Source organism: Ambystoma mexicanum, chromosome 9 (assembly GCF_040938575.1).
Source record: "Ambystoma mexicanum isolate Mex_15411 chromosome 9, UKY_AmexF1_1, whole genome shotgun sequence".
Lineage (NCBI taxonomy): Eukaryota > Metazoa > Chordata > Amphibia > Caudata > Ambystomatidae > Ambystoma > Ambystoma mexicanum.
The window spans coordinates 354,037,578-354,058,867 of NC_090931.1; the positions used below are offsets into that span (position 1 = coordinate 354,037,578).

The 21,290-nt window shown below is 43.6% G+C and overlaps 1 protein-coding gene across 3 annotated transcripts in view; it reads left to right on the plus strand.

Moving 5' to 3' along the window:
- HIP1 (huntingtin interacting protein 1) overlaps nt 1–21,290 on the plus strand; it is a 1,552,273-nt gene that overhangs the window by 1,258,771 nt on the left and 272,212 nt on the right. For all 3 annotated transcript variants that reach the window (XM_069614772.1, XM_069614774.1, XM_069614773.1), the window contains one exon: nt 4,038–4,143. In XM_069614772.1, coding sequence (XP_069470873.1) covers nt 4,038–4,143 — 106 coding nt within the window. The remainder of the gene's footprint in view (nt 1–4,037; nt 4,144–21,290) is intronic.

The following is a 21,290-nucleotide window of genomic DNA, read 5'->3' on the forward strand; positions in this document are numbered from 1 at the left end:
CAGACCAGGATGCGTGCGGCTGGCCCTCAGCGTCTCAAGAAGGAAGAAAAGAAGAAAGACTTACCCGAGGGTTGGAGTACACAACGAACAGTTCCAGAGGAGCTGGAAACCGAGCATTCTGCCAGAGACCCGACTTACGGAGAGAGACCAATGTGGCGAAGCCGCCACAGCATGAACACTGATCGCAAGAGCCACAAGAAAGCCAAGGAGAACCAGAGACGCCAAAGGAGACCGCAAACCTCACAGACCAATCAACAAGGTACACAGAGGGTGTCCGGGAAGGCGCTGGAGAGCTGTGAGGGCTATGGTCAACCGAGGAAGGAAGATTGGAGAGATCTTCCTTGTCCCAGCAGGACAACCCAATCCTGACAAATGAAAGATACTGAATGAGAGGTCGTCCCAAAGAAAAGCTGAAGGAAACCAACCATACTTGGTAGGAGAGTAAACCAAGTTGGTGGTACTTGGAGAAGGAGCCAATACTCCAAGATCATAAGGGGAAAAGGGAAGTCAAAAGGAAATAAAAATTCCCTTGGGTTATGCGAACTGTGTCATATGAGGATAGCCCTCATAACGTGAAAAGAAATATTAATTCAGGGCTAACCATACTTGGCAGGCGAGTAAACTAAGTTGGTAACATTTGGAGAGAAGGAAAATACCCTAAGGTCCTCAGAGATGATGAGAAAGTCAGAGGAAGGGAGACATTCCCTCTCACCCTGTGAGTTGTAAAAAGCCTGAGAAAGACATTCCCCCTAAGGTTGTGAACTGGATCAAGAAGCCTCAGAAGGGCCAGGGCAAGGGAGGCACTCCCCTGGCTGTTGTGGATCGTAATGAGAAGCCTGACAAAAGGCCAGGGGTAAGGAGAGATTCCCACCTGGAGTGGTGAACTGTGAGAATGAAAACCCAGAGAGTCTGAAAACCACACCAAGGAAGGCCAAGGGAATGGAGTCATTGCCCTGGCACTGCAAAATTACTGAGATCTCGATACCTGGAGAAGGGAGGCATTCTCCAGGAACCCAATAGTGAAGATGTTTATGTTGGAGCTGGAACTTTATCCTTATTAGTTGAACAGAGAACTCTGCTACTTATTGACTTTTCAACCTGGAACTTTGCTTTGTACCTTGGGAAGGGATTGAAACCTGGTGAAAGAAGGCAATCCCTCAGGCCAAGGTCCTGCCCACAATTGGAAATTTGATACTGTCCAGAAGAAGGGAGTAGGATCCACTACCTCTTTAGTTTTAGTTGCAAGTGCAAGGGACAGAAGCAGGGGTTTGACACAGGATGGTGCACCTTTGAGTTACGCAGATATCCTGACTGAATCCTTAGTATTAAGTTGAAGCAGGGAAACCCCTCTTAGAGTTACGGCAAGATAGGTTTTCTCTTGATTTTTAAGACAATAAATGTTTAGGCCAACAAGCATACATTCTGTGCGTCAGTCTCCTCTTTTTCCACCCTTACAGTTACCTCCAATACCTCTCACCCCATACGTTTTCAGGAGGTTGAGGAGATTTCAACCCACCATGATCTTGATCACCCCGGTTTGGGCGATGAGAACATGGTAGTCGAAAACTCCTGGACTTGACCATCTGCCCACCTCTCCGGTTGGATTGCAGAGGGGTGTGCCAGTAAAGGAAATATGTTGAGCAGCAACATAGTGGTTGCTCCACACATCCACTACGCATTACTGCTAGAATGAGCCATGTGGTTTGGACGCCCGATTGGGAAGAGAGGTGTTACAGAGATTCCTTGTCTGAGGGCTTTTATCCGGCTTCCGCACTCTGTACTGCTTTTGGAGTCTATCTGATGAGTAATCTGCAGGAGGATCCAATCCATTGATGGAGAAATTGCTTACTGGTAATGTTCTTTCTATGGATTCTTCTCCCGCAGATTCCTCATCACCCTTCCATCCAGCCCCGCTATGAAAGCGGTCTGCAGTCTATATTTTGTTGTCCTTCTCTAATGGGACCAAGTGATGATTAGGTGTTAGGCACAGTTTGGTACCTTGCTGTAGTAGTACTGTCATTCAGTGACTTTCATTACGGTTATGTTCCTCACACAAAAAATATTTTGGGGCTATTTTCAAGCCGAATCCTATGGATTTTGCCTACGCGGCTGAGGAGCTGCGAGGGGTACTAAGGTACTAGGGCTGTCTGCGTGTTCACAGCAGGCCGCTTCACTCGGAAGTGAGTGAAAGCAACAATAGAAGTAATTTTGAATACCGAACTATACAAAACCAACAAAAGCTATGTCTGTCAAAAGCAAGCGACTGTATAAATAAGTGCGTTGGAGTGTGTAAATCCCAAAACACCCACGAGAGAGCTGTAATTGTTCCAAAAGCTTTCAAGCAATACCCCTAGCCAAGTTTATAACAAAGCAGCAAAACCAGTGTAAAGAACAATACTCAAGGCAAGATGGTAATATACAACGGCATAATAATTGTTGGGCTTACTGCTTATGTGCTATGTAATACAAATCTTCAGGTGATAACCTGCATTGCCAAAGCCAAGATAGAAAAAAAGGAGACTATCTTGTGATCAGAATTTGGTTGTTGGTACAGAGGGAAAAGAAAGATGGCAAACAGGCTGCCCTTCTGGAGTAGATTATCCAGAGGGAGAGGTGCATAGTTGACATAAGTCTTGAAGAGACCTTATGTGGTTTCTTGTTTCCCACACAACATGGTGGATGCTAAAGAAGTCTAATAAAGTTGTTGTTATGCGAAGTGGGAAGTTACCACTGAAGCACTTTTCTGTTCTTGTTGTTGAAGTAGTAGGCGGGCAGGCGAAGGTTTAAGCCAGGTAGTAGTTGATTCAAGTGCTGAACTGTGATTTTACGATAAACAACTCATTGATTTGTGACATTTGAAGAAGAGTTGTGAAAACGTGTTGAGGAAAAGTTATAATTATTTCTCAAGTCAAATTTGAAGTAAACCATCCTGACAGACATGTGTTACTACAAATGTGAATCTTGTTCTTAATCCAGGAGGAGTCGGAAAAGTTTATTTCTTTTTGAAACCAAAAGTTGTCACAATTATCCTGATGAAGACATTTGTTGTTGCTTATGAGAAGAAAACCAATGTGTGAGAGTTCTTATTCCAGGAGGAGTGGAAACTTATAATTTCTGGAGATACTTTATCGAAGCAGCAGAACTTTATACAAAACCTTGAAAGCAGTATTGGAACTTTTTGTCAAAACTGATTTCCTTGTTTTTTTAAAAAAAAAATTTACTGTATAGAAACCCCTTTTTCAGCTCTCGGAAGGGAAATTCACCCCATTTATGAGAAGAGACATTGATTATATTGTGAAGCAAATCATATGTTGTACAATATTGATGAATTTAATTGCCAGATATTTCCTGATTGCTTTATTTGTTGTACAAGTGTGAGGATTAGTTATCCTTTTTTTAGTGTTTCCTTTAGTTTATTTTAGGCCGGGAACTCCTCATCACGGTAGGGATAGTGAGGTGTTTATCCAACCTTTTTATTTAATAAAATGGCTAATGTTGAGAACTCTTTACAAAGTTGTCCGCCTTCACATGTGCAGTGTACGTTTCCTGGCTTCCATGATATGTGTTCTGTTTTGAGTTTTTCTTTTTCTTGCTGCTCTTCTAGCACACCCACCTGGCCCCTAAGTACAGTGTCTATGCTTGTTTTGCCATTTATTTTCCATATACGTATTCTGATAACATTGGGTTTGGTGTGCGAACCTTGGAATAAATGTCCAAAATTGTAAATAGGATGCTGTGATCAGGTGCTAATAGCAGTAATGCCAATGTGCACAATCAAAAATGTGTTATGTTCCCCCAGAACACCCTCTCTTTCCTTGGGCAATAGCCAATAAGGCTTTTGGGCCAAAGTCTTGCAGTATTGCTGCAGGTATTGCAGTTTAAATATTATGCTTTTCGAGAGTGTCCATGGATTATTCCTCCCAGTGATTCTGCACTATTAGTTTGTTACTCAAAACCCTCTCTGTTCTTAACTTGCAATTTATTGTGCACCTAGTCTGTCCTTTACATTCTCGTTCCTGTCGCAATCTCTTCCACAGGGATGCTGCTGACAAAGTTGTACAAGGACAAGGTAAATTTGAAGAGCTGATGGTGTGTTCTCATGAAATTGCAGCAAGCACTGCACAGCTGGTGGCCGCCTCCAAGGTATTTATTTTTTATGCTGCCACTGAGGCAATGTATTTTATTGTATTATTCTTTTTTTGTGCAGGAGATGTTGAGCATTAAGATGCAGCCATTTTGGGTTTCTGGAGAGCTGAACCATAGCCACAACATTTTAGTTTCTTTCTAGGTACTTGCTGGATGACGATGTGCATGAATCATTCTATTTCGAAATGTATTCAGGCATTTATGGGGAATGAATGATGCTCCTTTGTGAATGGTGCAAAACGGTCTGTGGTCTTGGTCTGTCATAAAGGTTGAACACACTTTTCAACGATGCAGATCTGTTATGTTTTCGGTTTAATAAGTCCACTGTGGTGCCCTCCTAAAGCGGACTGATTTGATTGTGCCAACACATGAATACGTGCAACATATCATGCCAGGAAAAGATATGTCTGTAATCAGAGATAATCTTTCAGGCTTTTGATTGTCACATGAATAGAATTCCATGATGTTGCGGGGCAGGCAGAAGCTGTGACTGCCTAAAGGTTTACATTTATTTGTTGGGACAATGAAGAAAAAAGCAGGGTTCTAACCACAGGCAACGTGTTGGAATGTATGTTGAAAATCTCAGCTGGATAAATCTAGGTTCTTTACTGTAGCGAGATTTGTGTTCTGAAGCACAGGTGTCCAGATAAGACACAGCCAAGCATCTCATAATTACGTGGCTCTAAGAAATTGCAAAGTGGGCCGTTCTGGATTCCATAGCTAGGGCAGTTTAGTAATGTTATAACCTCACAATCCTATTAATGAAAGCAGCACTTCTAAAAGGTTTCTTTATTCACTAGAGATAACAAGCAGAAAATACATGGTCTGTTGCCTAAGAATCCCCAAGCACCTTTAAACAAGTACATGCCTTGCATTGGTAGGTAATAGTCCTCAGTAAATTTGTACAGAAGAGATAGCCTTACCACAACTAGACTTGGACATAACTTGCTTATGATTGCAGGTGGAGTTTGAAACCTCTCACTGCGACAAGAAGTGCTCTAGTAGACTGTAAGTATGCGAGCAGGTATAAGCAGATTCTAAACTTAAATAGTTAAAATACCTTGTGCAGAGCGACGCAAATTTTTTGTTTTATATGATTTAACCACAGAAAGTTGCAGACTGTGATTAGCAAGAAGCTGGACGCCGTGCTGCATTGCAGGGCTTATTAAAAGGCCCTATGCAGTCCGGCTATAAATAGGATTAGGCTGACTTTGATTAAATACGTAGTGGAAAGGGATATGTTGTAGCCCTATTGTGTATAGGAAAAAGAGTTGAACCCGAGATTGTACGGCTCTTAGCATAGAGCAGAAAGCACCTGCTTTAAGAAAGAGGCAGGAAATTTGTGTTTCACCCAAGTACATTAAAGAGTACAGAAATGTTTAGAAGGTTTACAAGCCCATGAAGAAGTTCCACAGATTGAGTCTGAAAATAGAGGAACGAAACATGTTAGGCATACTACGGGATTATAGCTCTCATACAGGATCTGTAGAGTAATTGCAAGATTTCACTATTTATAGGTATTTTACACAGTTGGTAGTATTCAGCACGGAGGCATATTGCACACTTTATATTGGTTTTACTATATGTGTTTTAAATGTACTGACATATATAATTTTGTCTTGTTTATATGTAACTATACCTTAATGCTAACCCAAAGGTAAATAATGGTTTTAATCGATTGATTATTACATTTTCAAATGAAGTGAAATTCTGAAAGCAACATGATTGTTCAACTTCACCTATATAAGCAGTCCAGGTTGGTTCTGTGTGTATAGGAGCTTGTGTTACCAGAGATAACCTTCCCGCTACTATACCAAATATGCTGGGATCTGCCATAGTTGAATTAAGTAAATGGTTCAAAGTAGTAACACAAAATGTATTGATCAGCTTGAATAGAGGGCTGATATAAGCATTAAAAAGAAGCAGGGAAGAGCAGAGCCCCGTGATATTCCATAGTCCAATGCCTATGATCTTGATTTCAAGTTAGGTAAGGAAACCATCTGTTGGAGGCCTGACAGGAAGGGCTGCATTCATTGCAGGGTCTTACCTCTGCATCCAGCTACCTTTATCTGTTAATTAGTTTCTCATTGGCAATAGTATCGAAGGCTGCCGCTAGATATAAGATCACCAGTAATCCAGTGCTTTCTGATGTGCCTGTAGCCATAGGCCATCCGGAATAACTATGATGACTGTAAGGAACTTGTGGAGGCAACAGTAAAGACAGACACAAATGATCACAGTTCAAGGGCGTTTATTAAACATTATAAGTAGGTGAGAAAACACATAATATAAACCTAAATCTAAGAAGGGAGCAAGCTACAACCATCAAATAATATGACAGTCCTAGTGGCGTCTTGTCAAATAAAAAGGGTCTATACTAAAATGAATAACTATTGCCATTCCTCACTGCCAAGTTACAAAATAGTGTGGGATAATGTTCATCAGAAAAGAAAGAAGTGTTCTCAAAATGATAGGTCAGGATGGTATGGCTGAGGTCTCCCTTCCCCATGTTTTAACAGGAGACAAGGTGGGACTCCTGAGCACAGCACACTCCTGGGCCTCGCCAACACGAGGTTACAGTTTGTTTCCAAAATATCAGGGCCTTCTGTGGCCAAGTCTCTTTCACACAAAGTCTCTTGCCTCAGAGGACCCGATGTGTTCCAGTCAACAAAAATAAAAGTGCCTACAATAAATCTTCATGGGGCGATTACTCTTCACCTAAGGATACCCCTCTGCCGGGCTCTGAACCCTCGTACAATATGCTCTCCTTCTTGTTAATGTGTCAGAGACTTTCAATTGTACAAGGGGTCTGACTCGACCCTTGTATGACCCCTCTAACCCCTCACACCGGCCTCTCCTAGGGCCCCCCGGTAATGGTAGTTTCAACAAGGGGGACCAGCCAGAGTCCTTCGAATGAGCACCCACGTGGCACCTAACCCCTCTGAAGCTGGTCCTTCACTGGACTTTCAAGCTTTCACAAACTTGGGCTCAACACAGTCCGTTTTTCTATCTCTCTCTCCGACTCACCGGCTGTGCTGAACCCGTTGGTGTTTCTTGCCTCTGGTGTCAAGGACGGTACCACAGTAGCAAGTGAGTCTCCCCGCCTTGGTTATCAGTGCAGGAGGGCTCTAGGCACCGTTGACATCTGATACACCACACGCCATATGGACTCCCCGGTCTTATGATTTCTCTTTCGGAAGCTTTGCAGGTCTGTGTTGAAAAGGGCAAGGGCAATTTCCTCCTCGTCTTCCTTTCAGGTCTCGCCACCTTTCTCCCCTGTTTAAACTGCCGGTCTGGAATAGGTATCTCCTTGTGCATTCTGTCTTGCTCATATTGTGCTCTTGAGCTCTGCCTTTTACCCCCCATGGGGAAGAGAGAGAGGTGTGTTATTATTGTCAATTGCCTGACTTTGCCTGACCCTTGGGATGGGACATGTCAGGTAAACGTCTCTGGTGTTAGTCCGTTTTCTTTCATGGTGTAAGAAAGTGTTCATGTTGGAAAATGGGGGTAGAGCTTCTACATATTCTACGGGGTAGGATGGGGAACAGGTGTTAATGGGAAAGGGGTACCGCGTCACAACCTTCGGTGTCACACTTCCACACCCCGAAAAACCCCCATCTAGGTGATCCTCCCCCAGGAACTGGATCCAATACTGATGGCTGTGTCCTGGCCACCTGGACACAGATCTCCGGGACTAGCTGGTGAGACACCTTGAGGTTTCTCACATGAACCACTCATTTCTGTGCTGGGATCTGAATCCAGCTTGTATGGCATCTTGGATATTATTGGTTTCCACAAATCCCTGTAGTTCACCAGCAACAACTTTGTCAAATTATTTGGCCATTGGGCAGTTTTGGGATTGGTCACAAATTGATAAGACAGAGAGTGTATCGTTCTCTAATGGGGCACACCTATGTAGAGATGATTCAAAGGGTATAACATCAGTGGTTAATATTAAATGGATTTGGGTGCACAGGGGGGAAAAATCAGTCTTGGCACAAGACCAGCCAATACATGAGTCCTAAAGGTAAGGACGCTTGTTCTTCCTGCACACCACTTTACTGCTCACAGTCAAATATTCAACAATAATGTCAGTATGTATTAGTAGTGAATTATTTACACAATCAAAAATGTAGCTTGTGAAAAGGTTTTAAGCAAAACACAAGAAGAAATCAGTATTAGTTAATTCAATAGTAAATTAAGAGCTCTACGTGTTTCGGCTAGGTAGCCTTCATCAGGAGCAAATACTTGTGCATTATAGTTCCAGATTCTCCATTTCAAAATCTTGAAGTAAAGAAACACAGTATAATTAATGATTTATCAGGTAAACCTCTTGAATAATAGTATATGTAAATCCTCACCTGGATTTAGAGATGGTAAAGATCCAAAATTCCAACTGGACCTCTTCCCATAGGATAGGAGGAAAGGTCTCTCCTCTGTGCTTCAAGGTCAGTACTTTCCTCTGAAAATCAAGAGAGACGGTAAAAGGTCAGGGATGCCTAACCTAAGGCCAAACACAAGACAATATGGTAAATAAGAGGCTCAAAGCTGTACCGCTTAGTCCAAGGTGTGGTCAAAAAGGATGATTACTCCAATGGGTAAGATCTTGCTGTGGCATTGAGCCTCCTCTTCTAATGAGAAAAGTACAAAATCTAAAGGGGATGGATGAAATAGGCAATTTCAGATTGGGACATCTATAAGTGGATCACAATATGTTGAATCACCAATTTCAGTACTACATAAAGTTACCCAGAAATTCAAGCTAACTTATGTGAATGTAAAGACTCAAGAGTGGATATTTAGAAAAAGAGGAAGAAAAAGCACTCTGATAGTGCAGTATAGTATATTCATAATAGAAGCCACTGTAGTAGTTCATGGAGAAAATTCGTCCATGAAATGTCATAAATAAGACAAATCAAGATGCCACAGTAAAGGTTATATTAAATACATAGATAGCGCACTAGTTGTGCAGTGTTATATGTGTTTTATACCAAGGAATCCACAATCTCAGGATCAGAGCAGTGTTGTTAAAAGTATTTAAAACAATATATCTCTATATTGTAAAGAATGAGTTGCAGTCCGGTCCCAGACTGAAAAAGTCATTTTTTAGTTTTGGCTATTCGGTGATGCTGAAAGCGCTAACTATAAAGCCAAAACTATTGTTATTAAAATAAGAGCTTTAACACGAGAGCTCGAAATAGGGGCTTTGGATGCAGGTTTGTAATGCTTTTCAATGCAGGTTGATTGACATATGAGGATGGATATTAGGTAGTTTGGCCATGTGTCCCACCCATTAACGCCCATCGCCAAGTGAAATCCATTGGGGTTTCCTCCCATTCACACCCATCTCTTCCCACAACACACCTCTTTTTTCATTCTTTGGCTGATTTTCTACGGTGTGGTGAATTTGTCAGCAATTTTTACTTCCAAGATGGCAGCTGCCATCTGTTAATGTTATAAAAAAGTTATTTGACTTGATTGATACTTAAAAAAATATTTACATCTTTTAAGTTAATTTATGTATTTTGATGTAGTTGGTTTTCAAAATAAAGACGTTTTGTTAAAGATGTTTGTTTTGTAAAATGGCTGTCAAATTCTCCATATACTCATTTGTGGGTGGTGTTCGTGTGTCCTGGTGTAAATATGACCTGATTGGCTGTGCAGATAATGATGTCAGGAGGATGCCATTGGTTCTGCAGTCTGTTTCTGTACGCAGGGCAGCCATTTTATTTCAGCATTCGATCACTCTTGCCATGCCCTGATCGAGGATGGAATTCTGAAGAAATTATCTTTCTTCCCTGCCTCTCCCCCTCTCCATCTCCTTCTCTCCCTGCCCTCATCCCCTCCCTCTCTTGACGTTACAATGGGTACGAGAGGACTACAAGTCCCATAATGCATTGATAGAAGACCGGACCAACACAATGATCATGATCAATCTAGATATACAAGCTCACTTCTAGTTTAACTAGCACTTTTTTCCCGCAGTCGCATCTCACTATATACAGCCAACGCCTGTTCTCAGTAGTGTCTGGTCCACTGTGATGGAGGAGAACGAGCTCTGCTTTAACTTCCATGTTGTGTGGTTCCAATGCATAGCATGACTCAAGCGCACCAACCCATCCTTGCCATACAGTGACAGGTCACATATATACATCTCCCCTCTAAAGGCTAAGGTTGGACTCCAAAGTCGTGCTCGAATCAACTTCTCAGGGCACCGCTCAAGGATTCAGTCGGTACCCTGCCTGTGCACTTCAGTCTGCCAAATGGCCTACTACAGCTGCTCACTATACTTCAGCGCAGTCTCCTTGCTGCACTCTGTGCAGCTGACCCTCTATTGATTTGCCTGCTGGCAGCAGAAACTGATGCGCCCGAGAGAACAGCACAGCACACCAGGCTGCAGTCTGGTGCCCCACAGCGTAGTTGCGGTCGCCTTTAAAGCAAATGTCATACATAATATATCACTGCATTACTTTCCCAGTACTCTCCAAGCTGTTTTCGGTACATGGTAACCCAGGGTAAGGATCTCATTTTCGGATTCTTCACAGATGCTGTCAGAGCTCTGCTCCTATGCGCTGCTGGTTGCGCCACGCCTCTTACGTATTTAATGCTGGTGTGCACCCCTCTGATTGGGACTGGCCAGATTACTGAATGCACCTGGAAGCATGAGGAAAGCACACCAATCCGCCCTGTTTGCTTTTACATGGTTTATGAGCAACTAGCTGGGGTACCCGGCGTTGCCTGTGTCCTGATCGAGTGGTTTCTCACGTGCTGTGGAGGATGTGGCTCTTGACCTCTTGCTGGCAAGTCTTGCTCCAATTTGCTTTGGTGTCTCATGTGACCTGGAGGATGTTGGTCTTGTCCTCTCGTTGGCAAGTCTTGCTTCAGTTTGCTCTGGCATCTCATTTGCCCTGGAGAAAGTTGCTCTTCGCCTTTGGTCGGCAAGTCGTGCTGCTGTTTGTTACGTTTCAGAAGCTCTTGATATTGATTTTCACTTTCCATCAGATGGAGCTTTTGCAAGTGATGTTCTTTTTTTTGTGAGGCATGTTTGAGTCACTGAATGGCTCCAGCACATTTGAGAAAGTGTCCAAGAAAGATTGATTGTGCTCTCTTCTTGTGAATGAACTTAAGTAAACTGTAACCTTGCCATTTCCCATATTTGGAGTGTTGTGATAAAATAAAAAGTATTTTTTTTTATTCCCTTTAAAAATGCTTTAATAAACACTTTCAAACTGTATATGGTAGTAATACATTTCAAAGGAATAACCAATACATTGAATATTTTGCTTCAGACACTTTTCCAAATGTTGCCTCCTTCTTGTACCTACTGAAGTGAATACAGGTGAGCATCAGTAAATGAGGGTGTCTACGTAGTACAATTTTTGCATCCAAACATAAACTACAATCTTGCACCAGACAAATGAGGAATCCATGCAAAATGTTGGTAGCAGTGGGTTCAACGGTGTGGATTTGTATAGCTGGACAAATATACAAACACACATCCCAAAAATGATTTGCATATAAGATTTTTGCATCCAAACATAGACTACGATCTTGCCCTAGACAAAAGAGGAATTGATGCAAAATTTGGTTTGCGTGGGTTCAATAGTGTGGATTTGTATTGCTGGACAAACATGCACACATATATAAATTCCACGCTATATATAAAGATAGAAATACAGTGCTGGGCTACTGTGAAATGCTAATGAGAAGCTGTAAAGGTGGAATTGACTCTTTAATGGATCACCGTTGCGCGAGGGGTTTACTAATGTCTTACCTGGGCTGCTGTACTAGATTATGCCTTATGTGTATAAAGTGAAGGTTCATTATGTTTTTATTGATATTTACATTTTTGTCAGGCCATGGATTCTGCCACCTGTGCACCTTCTCCAATGATTGGCTGACATTTGGTTGATTAAGTGAGTCGGGGTGGGGCGATACTGATGACTGCCCATAGAGTATGGGTTTTCAATGTTTTACTCCTGGGGTGTCTAGGAACATTTTTGGAATGTGAGCTTACCCGGTATCCTGGGCATCTGTCTAAGTTGCATTTTCCCCCTTCGTAATCCCTCGATTAACTTCAGGGCCTTGTTAGTTTTAGCAATGAGGGTGGAGCTTTAGCGCTATCTATAAGCCTAAACGAATGCATTGGACTACAGGTAGGGAGGAGATGGCATATGAGGATTGACAAAATGCTTGTAGGTGTTTGGTTATGTACCCACCGATCGACTGGCCGTAGCGATTCTAATCCCCATGGCCATTCCCAGACATTTCATGGCCCTCCCTGCCCAAAATACACCATCATTTGATGTCTTTTGAGATAACTTTATCAATCCTTAATATCAAAATTTGAACTCCAACTTGCTGAATGGGGTTTTTGAAAGCTGTCGTCTGAGAGCTAATGGTTTAATTGGTGCAGTAAAACGCTACTGGTGTAATAAAAATGTTTCCACTAGGTCTGCCTTCAGCCACTTTATATATAAGTAGTATGCATGCCCTTCAATTAAGCCCTGTTAAAAACAAGCATTAGCAAAGCCAACAGTTTTGTCTTGTGTGCAGGTATTAGATACGCATTTGCCAGGCACTGCTATCATTTGCCCAGGCACGTCCACCATTTTCAAGCTGCTACCATTAATGGCCAGTTACTGCCATTATGGCAATGCCTGGTAAATACCTTTCCTATGAGTACACAAAAGCCAAAACTGCTGGCACTGCCAATGCCTGTTTAGTTTACCACCTTGACTGGACTTCAAAGGGAAACGGCGGCTTCTCGCGGAGCCTGATCCGTGTTCCCAAAATGGCTCTATTAAGTATTGCATGACCCAACGAATGACGTCATCGCATGCAAACGTGAGGACATCATTTGTAAACCTACAAATGATGTCGCGTTTAGTTTTAAACTGATCGCAGCCCATGATGTATAAAGGGTGCAAATCCCGAAGTAATAACATTACCAGAAAGATGTATATCCGAGCAGTGTGATCCACAAAAGAATGGTCCGACAGTATTAGATGCATCAAGTACTGTCAGTATTTATATGTAGGGATGCCATAATGACAGTATAAGCTTGCAAAGAATAATTAAGTTTGGGATAGTGTTGGAATACTAATAATCAATCTACAGCTTATAGGTATAGGAGTGGATGTAAAATATATCAGAATTGTATCATCAATCTAGATGGCACAAAAAGGGGGGATGTCACTGCCCATTTTCACTGGTGCCTTGGCAAAATTCAGAGATTACAGGGAGAAGTGTAAATCAGTATCATATTGTAATGTATGTGTTCTTAAAGGAAAGAAGGGACTATGAGGGTCACTAGTTATTGATGTGGGGTGTAGGGTGGATGTGTAAAGCAGTTGTACGAGTACTACCTCAACAATCCAGTGTTGTGAAATTATATAGTGTGACAACAATAAATAGTAGTTCCTTATTATGATTGTGTACACAACATAAGTGGCATAACAAAGTCCAGTTATAAACATGATTTTACAGATACTGAGATAAAATAATATCTACCCTCATACGAGGTAGCAATATATCTAGACAGTCATTGTCTGATCAGATATAGGAAACCGACTCAAAGTATGTCACAGTTGTGAAATTAATCAAAGTTATTGGCAATTAAGGCAGGTGTATTTCTAGTCGTTGAAAAACACCCAGGTAAAATTCTTCATTCATCCCTGTCACATGAAGGGCGTCCAGCTTATCTATCCATACCATTCTATCTGGGTTCGTTTCTTATTAAAGTCACCACCTCTTTGCGATTTACCAACCACTTTAAGGATTACACATCGTAATTGGGCCACTGCATGTCCTTTCTCCGTGAAGTGTCTAGCAACTGGTGACTTGTTGCTATGTGTACGAATATTACTTTTGTGTTCGTTCCACCTATTCTTAGCCCGTCTAGTGGTCTGTCCTACATAGAAGATACCACACGGACAGCTCCGGCCATAGATCACATTGTTCGTATCACAGGTTGCAAAGTTTCTTAAGGGTATCTCATTGCCTGAATATAGTGTCTTATGTTTGTGCCTTTTATAATGTTGTTGCAACTCGGACAGGGGAAAGTGCCATTCTTGCGTTTATAAAGGAGTCGTTGTTTGGATTGGGATTGCTTCTGCGCTTTCACCAACTGATCGCAGGAGTTCCTTCTCCTCTTATTGGCAGTCATGGGTGGTTCCGGTAACAGTTTATCCATCTGAAGATCAAGTTTGATTAGTCTCCAATTTTCCTTTAATAGTCTTGTCACGCGGTGGCTTTGACTAGAGTATTTAATTGAATAAAGAAAAGTTGAATCAGTACTCTTAGCTTTTGGTATCAAACGACCTTCACAGACAGTTTGGCGTTCAATCTTGCCGTTCTGACTATTTCAGGGGGATAGCCCCTATGGTGATATCTTTCAGACATTTTCTCAGATTCCAGTGCAAAAGTGGTAACATCAGAAATTCTTTTTCTCAGTCTTTAGAAGTGACTGCACGGTAGATTATCCTTCAGATGTCTTGGATGATGGCTGAGTTAGTGTAAGGTATTAATTACATTGGTCATCTTGCGAAAGATATTTGTGGAACAACATTATCAACTATCTGGATCTCTACGTCCAAAAAATGCCGTTGTGGGTTCCCAATCTCCATTGCGAACTTTATGCGAGGGTGTATTAAGTTAAGGAACTCTAAAAAATCAACTAGTTCATCTTTCTCACCTTTCCATATGGTGATATTGTCTATGTATCTCTTCTGAACTAGCAATTTAAAGGACCAGTGTTTAGGTTGTAAAACATTTGTATATTCAAGATGGTGCATAAAAATGTTTGCGTAAACTTGGGCAATGGCTGACTCCATCGAGGTATCAGATGCCTGTAGATAGTGTTAAAACGGAAGAAGTTATGTAAGATCGTTTTCGCTAGTTCAAGTACAAAGATTTTGAATGCCTGACAATGTGTTTCTCCTGTAGGAGAGCCCATTCTAGTGCTTCTAGACCCTCAGCATGGGGAATTGACCTATAAAGACTTTCTACATCAAAAGATAGAAGGGTGCACGAGACATACAGTGGCCCAATTACGATGTGCAATCCTTCAAGTGGTTGGTAAATTGCAAAAAGGTGGTGATTTTAATAAGAAACTAACCCGTAATTGGTATCGATAGATAAGCTGGACACCCTTCATCTGAGAGGGAGTAATGGAGAATGCACCCTGGGTATTTTTCTCTGATATCCACTAGAAATACACCTGCCTCAATTTCCAACAACTATGATTAATTTTACAACTGTGACATACTTTGACTCGATTTCCTATATCTGATCAGACAATGACTATCTATATATATTGCTCTCTCATGTTAGGGTACAAATAATTGTATCTCTGTATCCATCAAATCATGTTTTTACCAGGACTTTGTTATGCCACTATTGTTGTGCACAATATCACAATAATTAACTACGATTTATCATTGTCACAGTATCATTTCAGAACACTGGATTATCAGGTTGTGAATGTATTGAGGTAGTACTCCTACAACTGGACTTAAACATCCACCCTACAACCCACATCAATAACTAGTGACATTCATAGTCCCTTTTTGTCCTTTAGGACCACACACACTCCAATATTATACTGATGGACACTTCTTCCTGTAATCTCTGCATACTGCCAAGGCACCAGTGAATATGGGCACTGACATCCCCCTTTTTGTGCCATCTAGATTGATGATACAAGTCTGATATATTTTGCATCCACTCCTATGCCTATATGCTGTGAATTGATTATTAGTATTCCAACACTATCCCAAATGTAATTATTCTTCAATGGATTGCATTTGTCCCACAGATTCCTCATCTGATAGATATCCCCTCCAGCTCTGCTACTCCAGAACATTTTCGACGGGGGGTGGGGTGGATAGTGGACCTCGACTCGATCGTCAATCCGTCTTGCTCGGCATCTGGACGTCGCCTCTGGACGTGTCTTCATGCATCGTATAAATACCTCATCACTATGCCCCACACCTCAGTTAATTTTTACACACGCTAACACAGGCAAGTCTTCGACTCACTCAATGTTTTCGCCAGAAAACGTTTTGCTTTTTCAATTCCTCAACACGAGATGTTGATCGCTCGTGTATCAGGATTCAAGCAGTGTTACGACTGAGGAACCAAGGTGTCCATCACCGACCCACACGAGTTGTGTCTCTGGTGCCTCGGCACTGGTCGTGGGATAGACGGGTGTCCGTCATGCACCAAAATGCAGCCCAAATTCCCTGCGCGATCAAGCAGCAAAACTCGCTCTTGGTCGGCCGTCCTCCAAGTCACCAGCGCGATTGCCGGTTTAGTCTTCGGAAGCCAAAACTGAGGGCAACACCCCCGAAAAAGAACATAGGTGGAAGACGAAACAGTCCCACTCGAGGAGCCATTCTTCCTCATCCCGAAAGAAGAAAAAGAACACTGCCACCGTCGGGACTCTGATTCGTCGACGGATAAATGTAAGTCGTTGGCGGTGCCTACCACCTGCCAAGAGTGGGAGGTATTCAAGTCGTCTATGCTCGACATGTTTAAAAAGCATGCTGCAGTTGGCGCAGCTAACCCCCCCATGCAGCAGGCTTTGGAGCCAAGAGCGGCGCTGGGCATGTCCGACCTCTCTAGTACCCCAGTACCGACAACGTCTGCGCCGATAAATCTTTCAACAACGAAAGACGTCCAAAGGAACCCCGTGCATCCAAGGATGTCGACACTATGGTGTCTCGATCAACACAGACATCCACTATGTCGGCGCCGAAAGACAAACCGTCGACGGTTGTCGAGAAAACCTTCACACCACAACCTCGGTATGAATTTTATTCAATCCCATGGTAGGTTTTTTCGGCAGTAATAAAGCAGATGATCAGGGGGGTGTTGACCCCATTTACTTGGGTACAGGAAGGGTCGATTATTTTGATGACCAAAATTAGCTTTTACAGCCAGCGGTCTGGACACCTCTCCAAACCTCGAATTTCAGCAATCCCAGCCCTATGATCATATGTCAAAATTCAGGGTTTTGGTAGAAATGGGTATTGATACCTTAGAATTGCATTAATCATTGGCGCCGATACAAGGTTATGACCTTACCGATATTTTAGATGAAGGCCTCACCACAGAGTGCAATATGCCATTAAACCCGGCCATTGCTGGTCCTTTAACAATTATGTGGCAGCATCCTTGTTCTATTCTTCCTGTCAGCTCCACCATTTCCAGGAAATATAGGCCGGCTAGAGGAGGCCTTTCATTCCTCTCCTCTCACCCTTTCACGGAGGGGCTTGTTATGCAGGCTGCCACTGTCTCATCTAGATCTGCATCTTCAAGTTCCACTCTGCCTCCCGACAGGGGAGCAAATAAAATTGATGCCTTAGCAAAGAAAGCATGTCATTCGGGTAGTATGGCCCTTAAGAGGCTACAAATGTGGCAAGCAGTTTTGCCAAGTACTCATTTGGTCTATGGACACCAGTTGAAAATGCTGCGCAGTACGTCCCAGAAGGAGAGATGTGCGAGGGCTTCCTACACCAGGTGAAGGATGGGAAAGAGGTGGTCAGAAAGTCACTGCTTTGATTTTCCCCTCTCACAGCGCACCGGTTGGGGGATGGTTAACGGAGCATTTGCTCCAGTGGAAGGGAAGTACATCTGATGCTTGGGTTCTTCAGCTCATTCAGTGGAGCTATTGTCTGCCATTTGTAAGAAAACCACCTGACAGACCCCCTCAACCCCCAATCCAACCGGGACAGGAGCTCCAGGAACAACTGAGAGCACTCTTGTTGAAGGGTGCCGTGGAAGAGGTACCTCCCGAGCAGAGGATTGGGTTGGTATTCTCGGTATTTCCTGGTAACCAAGAAGGGAGGAGGTCTGCGTCCCATTCTGGACCCCAGGGCCTTGAACAAGTTCTTGAGCAAAGACAAATTCAGGATGATGACATTGAGAGAGATTCTCCACGCTCTAGAACTACTGGACTGGCTGGTGTTAATAGACCTACAGGACACTTATTTCCATGTGCCAATCCATCAAAAGCACAGGAAGTTCCTTTGGTTCACCATAGGGGATATCACTATCAGTTCAAGGTGCTTCCCTTTGGTCTAATCTCCTGCCCCAGGGGTCTTCATCAAGCTCATGGCGGTGGTTGCGGCTCACCTCAGGAGATCCGGGGTCCACGTATTTCCATATCTGGACGACTGGCTGATCCGAGGTAAATCTGCAGTGCAGGTCTTGTTCCATTTAGAGGACACCTGTTTGCTGCTGCACAATTTGGGCTTCTCCCTAAGTTGCGTCTTTCTCGAGGCTGCAGTTCATCCAGTTCATCGGAGCAGTCCTAGATAGCCAGGTGGGGAAGGCCTTCCCTCCTGAGGAGAGAGTAGTCAGCGTGACACAAATGATCGACTTGTTTCAGAGCCATGCCACTCTACCAGCGGCTTCCTTCCTCCGCCTCCTAGGTCTCATGGTCTGCATTTTTCTAGTGCCAGAGGCAAGATTGTGCATGAGATCCCTGCAGCGGCTTCTGAGGGGTCAGTGGTCTCAGTACCTCGGCATTCTCTCGGATCTCCTCAGGGTGTCCGCATCAGTGGTCAATGACCTGTCCTGTAGGTCGGACCGCAACAGTCTCCTGGCGGGGGAACCCTTCTGGCCTCCTTGGCCTCAGACCAGAGTGGTCACGGATGCATCTCTGAAGGTTTGGGGCGCTCACTGCGGGTATTTGCATGCGAGCGGCCTCTGGTCAGCAACAGGCTTTCCCTGAAAGCTTTCGCCCCCATCTCGGCAGGGGGAACATGTCCTCGTTCTGACGGACAACACAGTGGCAATGCATCTCAACAAACAAGGTGGTGTGCACTCCCACCGCCTCTGCACACAGGCGATGATGGTTTTGTCCTGGTTTCCTGAAAAATGATCTCCATCTCAGCAGTTCATCTGGCGGGCACAGAGAACAACTTGTTGGATGCTCTGAGCAGGCAGAGCACAGTCTCACACGAGTGGGAAGTGTGCCAGGAAGTCCTAGAAGAGGTCTTCTCTCTCCGCAGTATCCCAGCAGCAGATCTGTTTGCAACCAAATCCAACAGGAAGTGCAGACAGTTTTGCTTGAAGGAATTCCCAGCGAACGGTGCACTGAGGGACGTTTATCTGGTAGATTGGACCTTCCCTCTCCATTACGCGTTCCCTCTGATTCCCGTCATTCCATGGTTTCTATGGAGGTTGAAGAGGTTTCAAGTGACTATGATCTTGATCACCCCCAAACTGGGCGAGGATAACGTGGTACTCCAACCTCTTGAATTCGTCCATCTCATCGGTTGCCTCGGCGACCAGATCTCCTAACCCAGTCACAAGGTTGGATACTCCACCCGACCCCGGAATCCTTCAACCTACATGCGTGGCTCTTGAGAGGATGAGGTATGATGACTGGGACCTCTCTGAGGAAGTGCTTGGGGTGTTGCTGGCTGCACGCAGACCGTCTGCAAGATCTTTGTACAAGTGCAGGTGGAGAAGATTTGAGGCCAGTGTGATGGAGTTCCTTCTGCCACTGGCCTCAGCAGACCTTCGGGTCACCACAGTCAAAGGATATTTGGCAGCCTTGTCTGTGTTTAAGAGATCCCCGGATCAAGGTTCTTTTTTTACGCCCCTGGTGATGGCACAATTCCTTAAGGGCCTTGTAAATACGTTTTAATCTGGTAGTAATATATATGGCGGCTCCTTTTGAGCCTATGTATACTTGTCTCTTAAGACTTCTTTCTTTGAAAACAGCCTTTTTGGTGGCTATTAAAACCGCAAGGGTGAGTGAGCTGCAGGCCTTATGCTGTAAGCCGCCCTTCCTGCATTTTTCCGGGAAAAGGTCTCTCGGTAAGGCCTTGCTTCCTCCCCAAAGTTGTCTCGGAGTTCCACCTATCGGAATCCATCGGCCTTCTGGTCTTCTATCCTCCTCCGCACCCTTCTAATGAAGAGGAGCGATTACATCGCCTAGACCCCATATGGGTGTTAAGTTATTATATCGTGAGAACGACTGAATTCAGAAGAGCTGACCAGCTCTTCCTGGCTTTTTCCTTAGCTCGTAAGGGCCTACTTATAACTAAACAAATATTATCCTGCTGGATCATTTTCTATATAGCGGAATGCTACCAGTCTGCCAGAAAGGAATTACCAGTAGGAATAAGCGCACTTTCCACTGGGGAGGGGGGCGGGTTCAGCTTCAACAGCATTGCTGAGGGGAGTACCTGTTCATATTTGTCGTGCTGCAACATGGTTATCCCTTCATTCCTTCGTCAAGCACTATAGTCTGGATGTGGCTCGTACAGCTGATGCACGTTTTGGCAGGGCAGTGCTGCAAAATGTCTTAATATAACTTTCAGCCCGCCTCGTTAATGTACTGCTTTGGGAGTCTATCAGATGAGGAATCTGTGGGAGAAAGGGAATCCATTGAAGGAGAAATTACTTACCGTAATGTTTTTACTATGGATTCTTCTCCCGCAGATTCCTCATCTCGCCTCGCATCCAGTCCACTCAGAAAGCGGGTGGTCAGTGCGCATCTTCTCTTTCACGTTGATCTGGACCTCTGTGGCCGTGTTCCATTTTTCTGCCACGTGCTTTAAAAAAAAAATTTCTGACGCTACTTTTAGTGTCTATTGCAATTCTTCCTCCTTCGACGGTCTATAGTTCTTTCTTTTTTTAAGAGCTCATTAGCCGTTTGTTCTCTTTTTTTCACATGCAGCGTGGTGCGCTCGGGGGAAAAAGTTGTGGGGGGGCGGTGTAATGACAAGATATTTATACGGCGCCTGACGTCATGTCCATCGCCGACGACCAGATGCCAAGCAAGACAGATCGATGGTTGACGTCAGAGTCAAGGTCCACTGTCGAAAATTTTCCAAAGCAGCAGAGCTGGAGGGGATATCTGGAATCTGCGGTATAAGAATCCATAGAAAGAACATTATGGTAAGTATTTTCTCATTTGCATACTTATACTGTCATTATGGCATCCCTACATATACATATTGACAGTACTTGATCCCTGTAATACTGTCAGACCATATATTTCTGTTGTGGATCACATTACTTCAGGAATTGTACCCGTTACACATAATGGTCCGTGTTTGTTTACAAATGACATCATCGCGTTGCATGCAATGAGGTCATTCGTTGGGTCACGCAATGCTTAA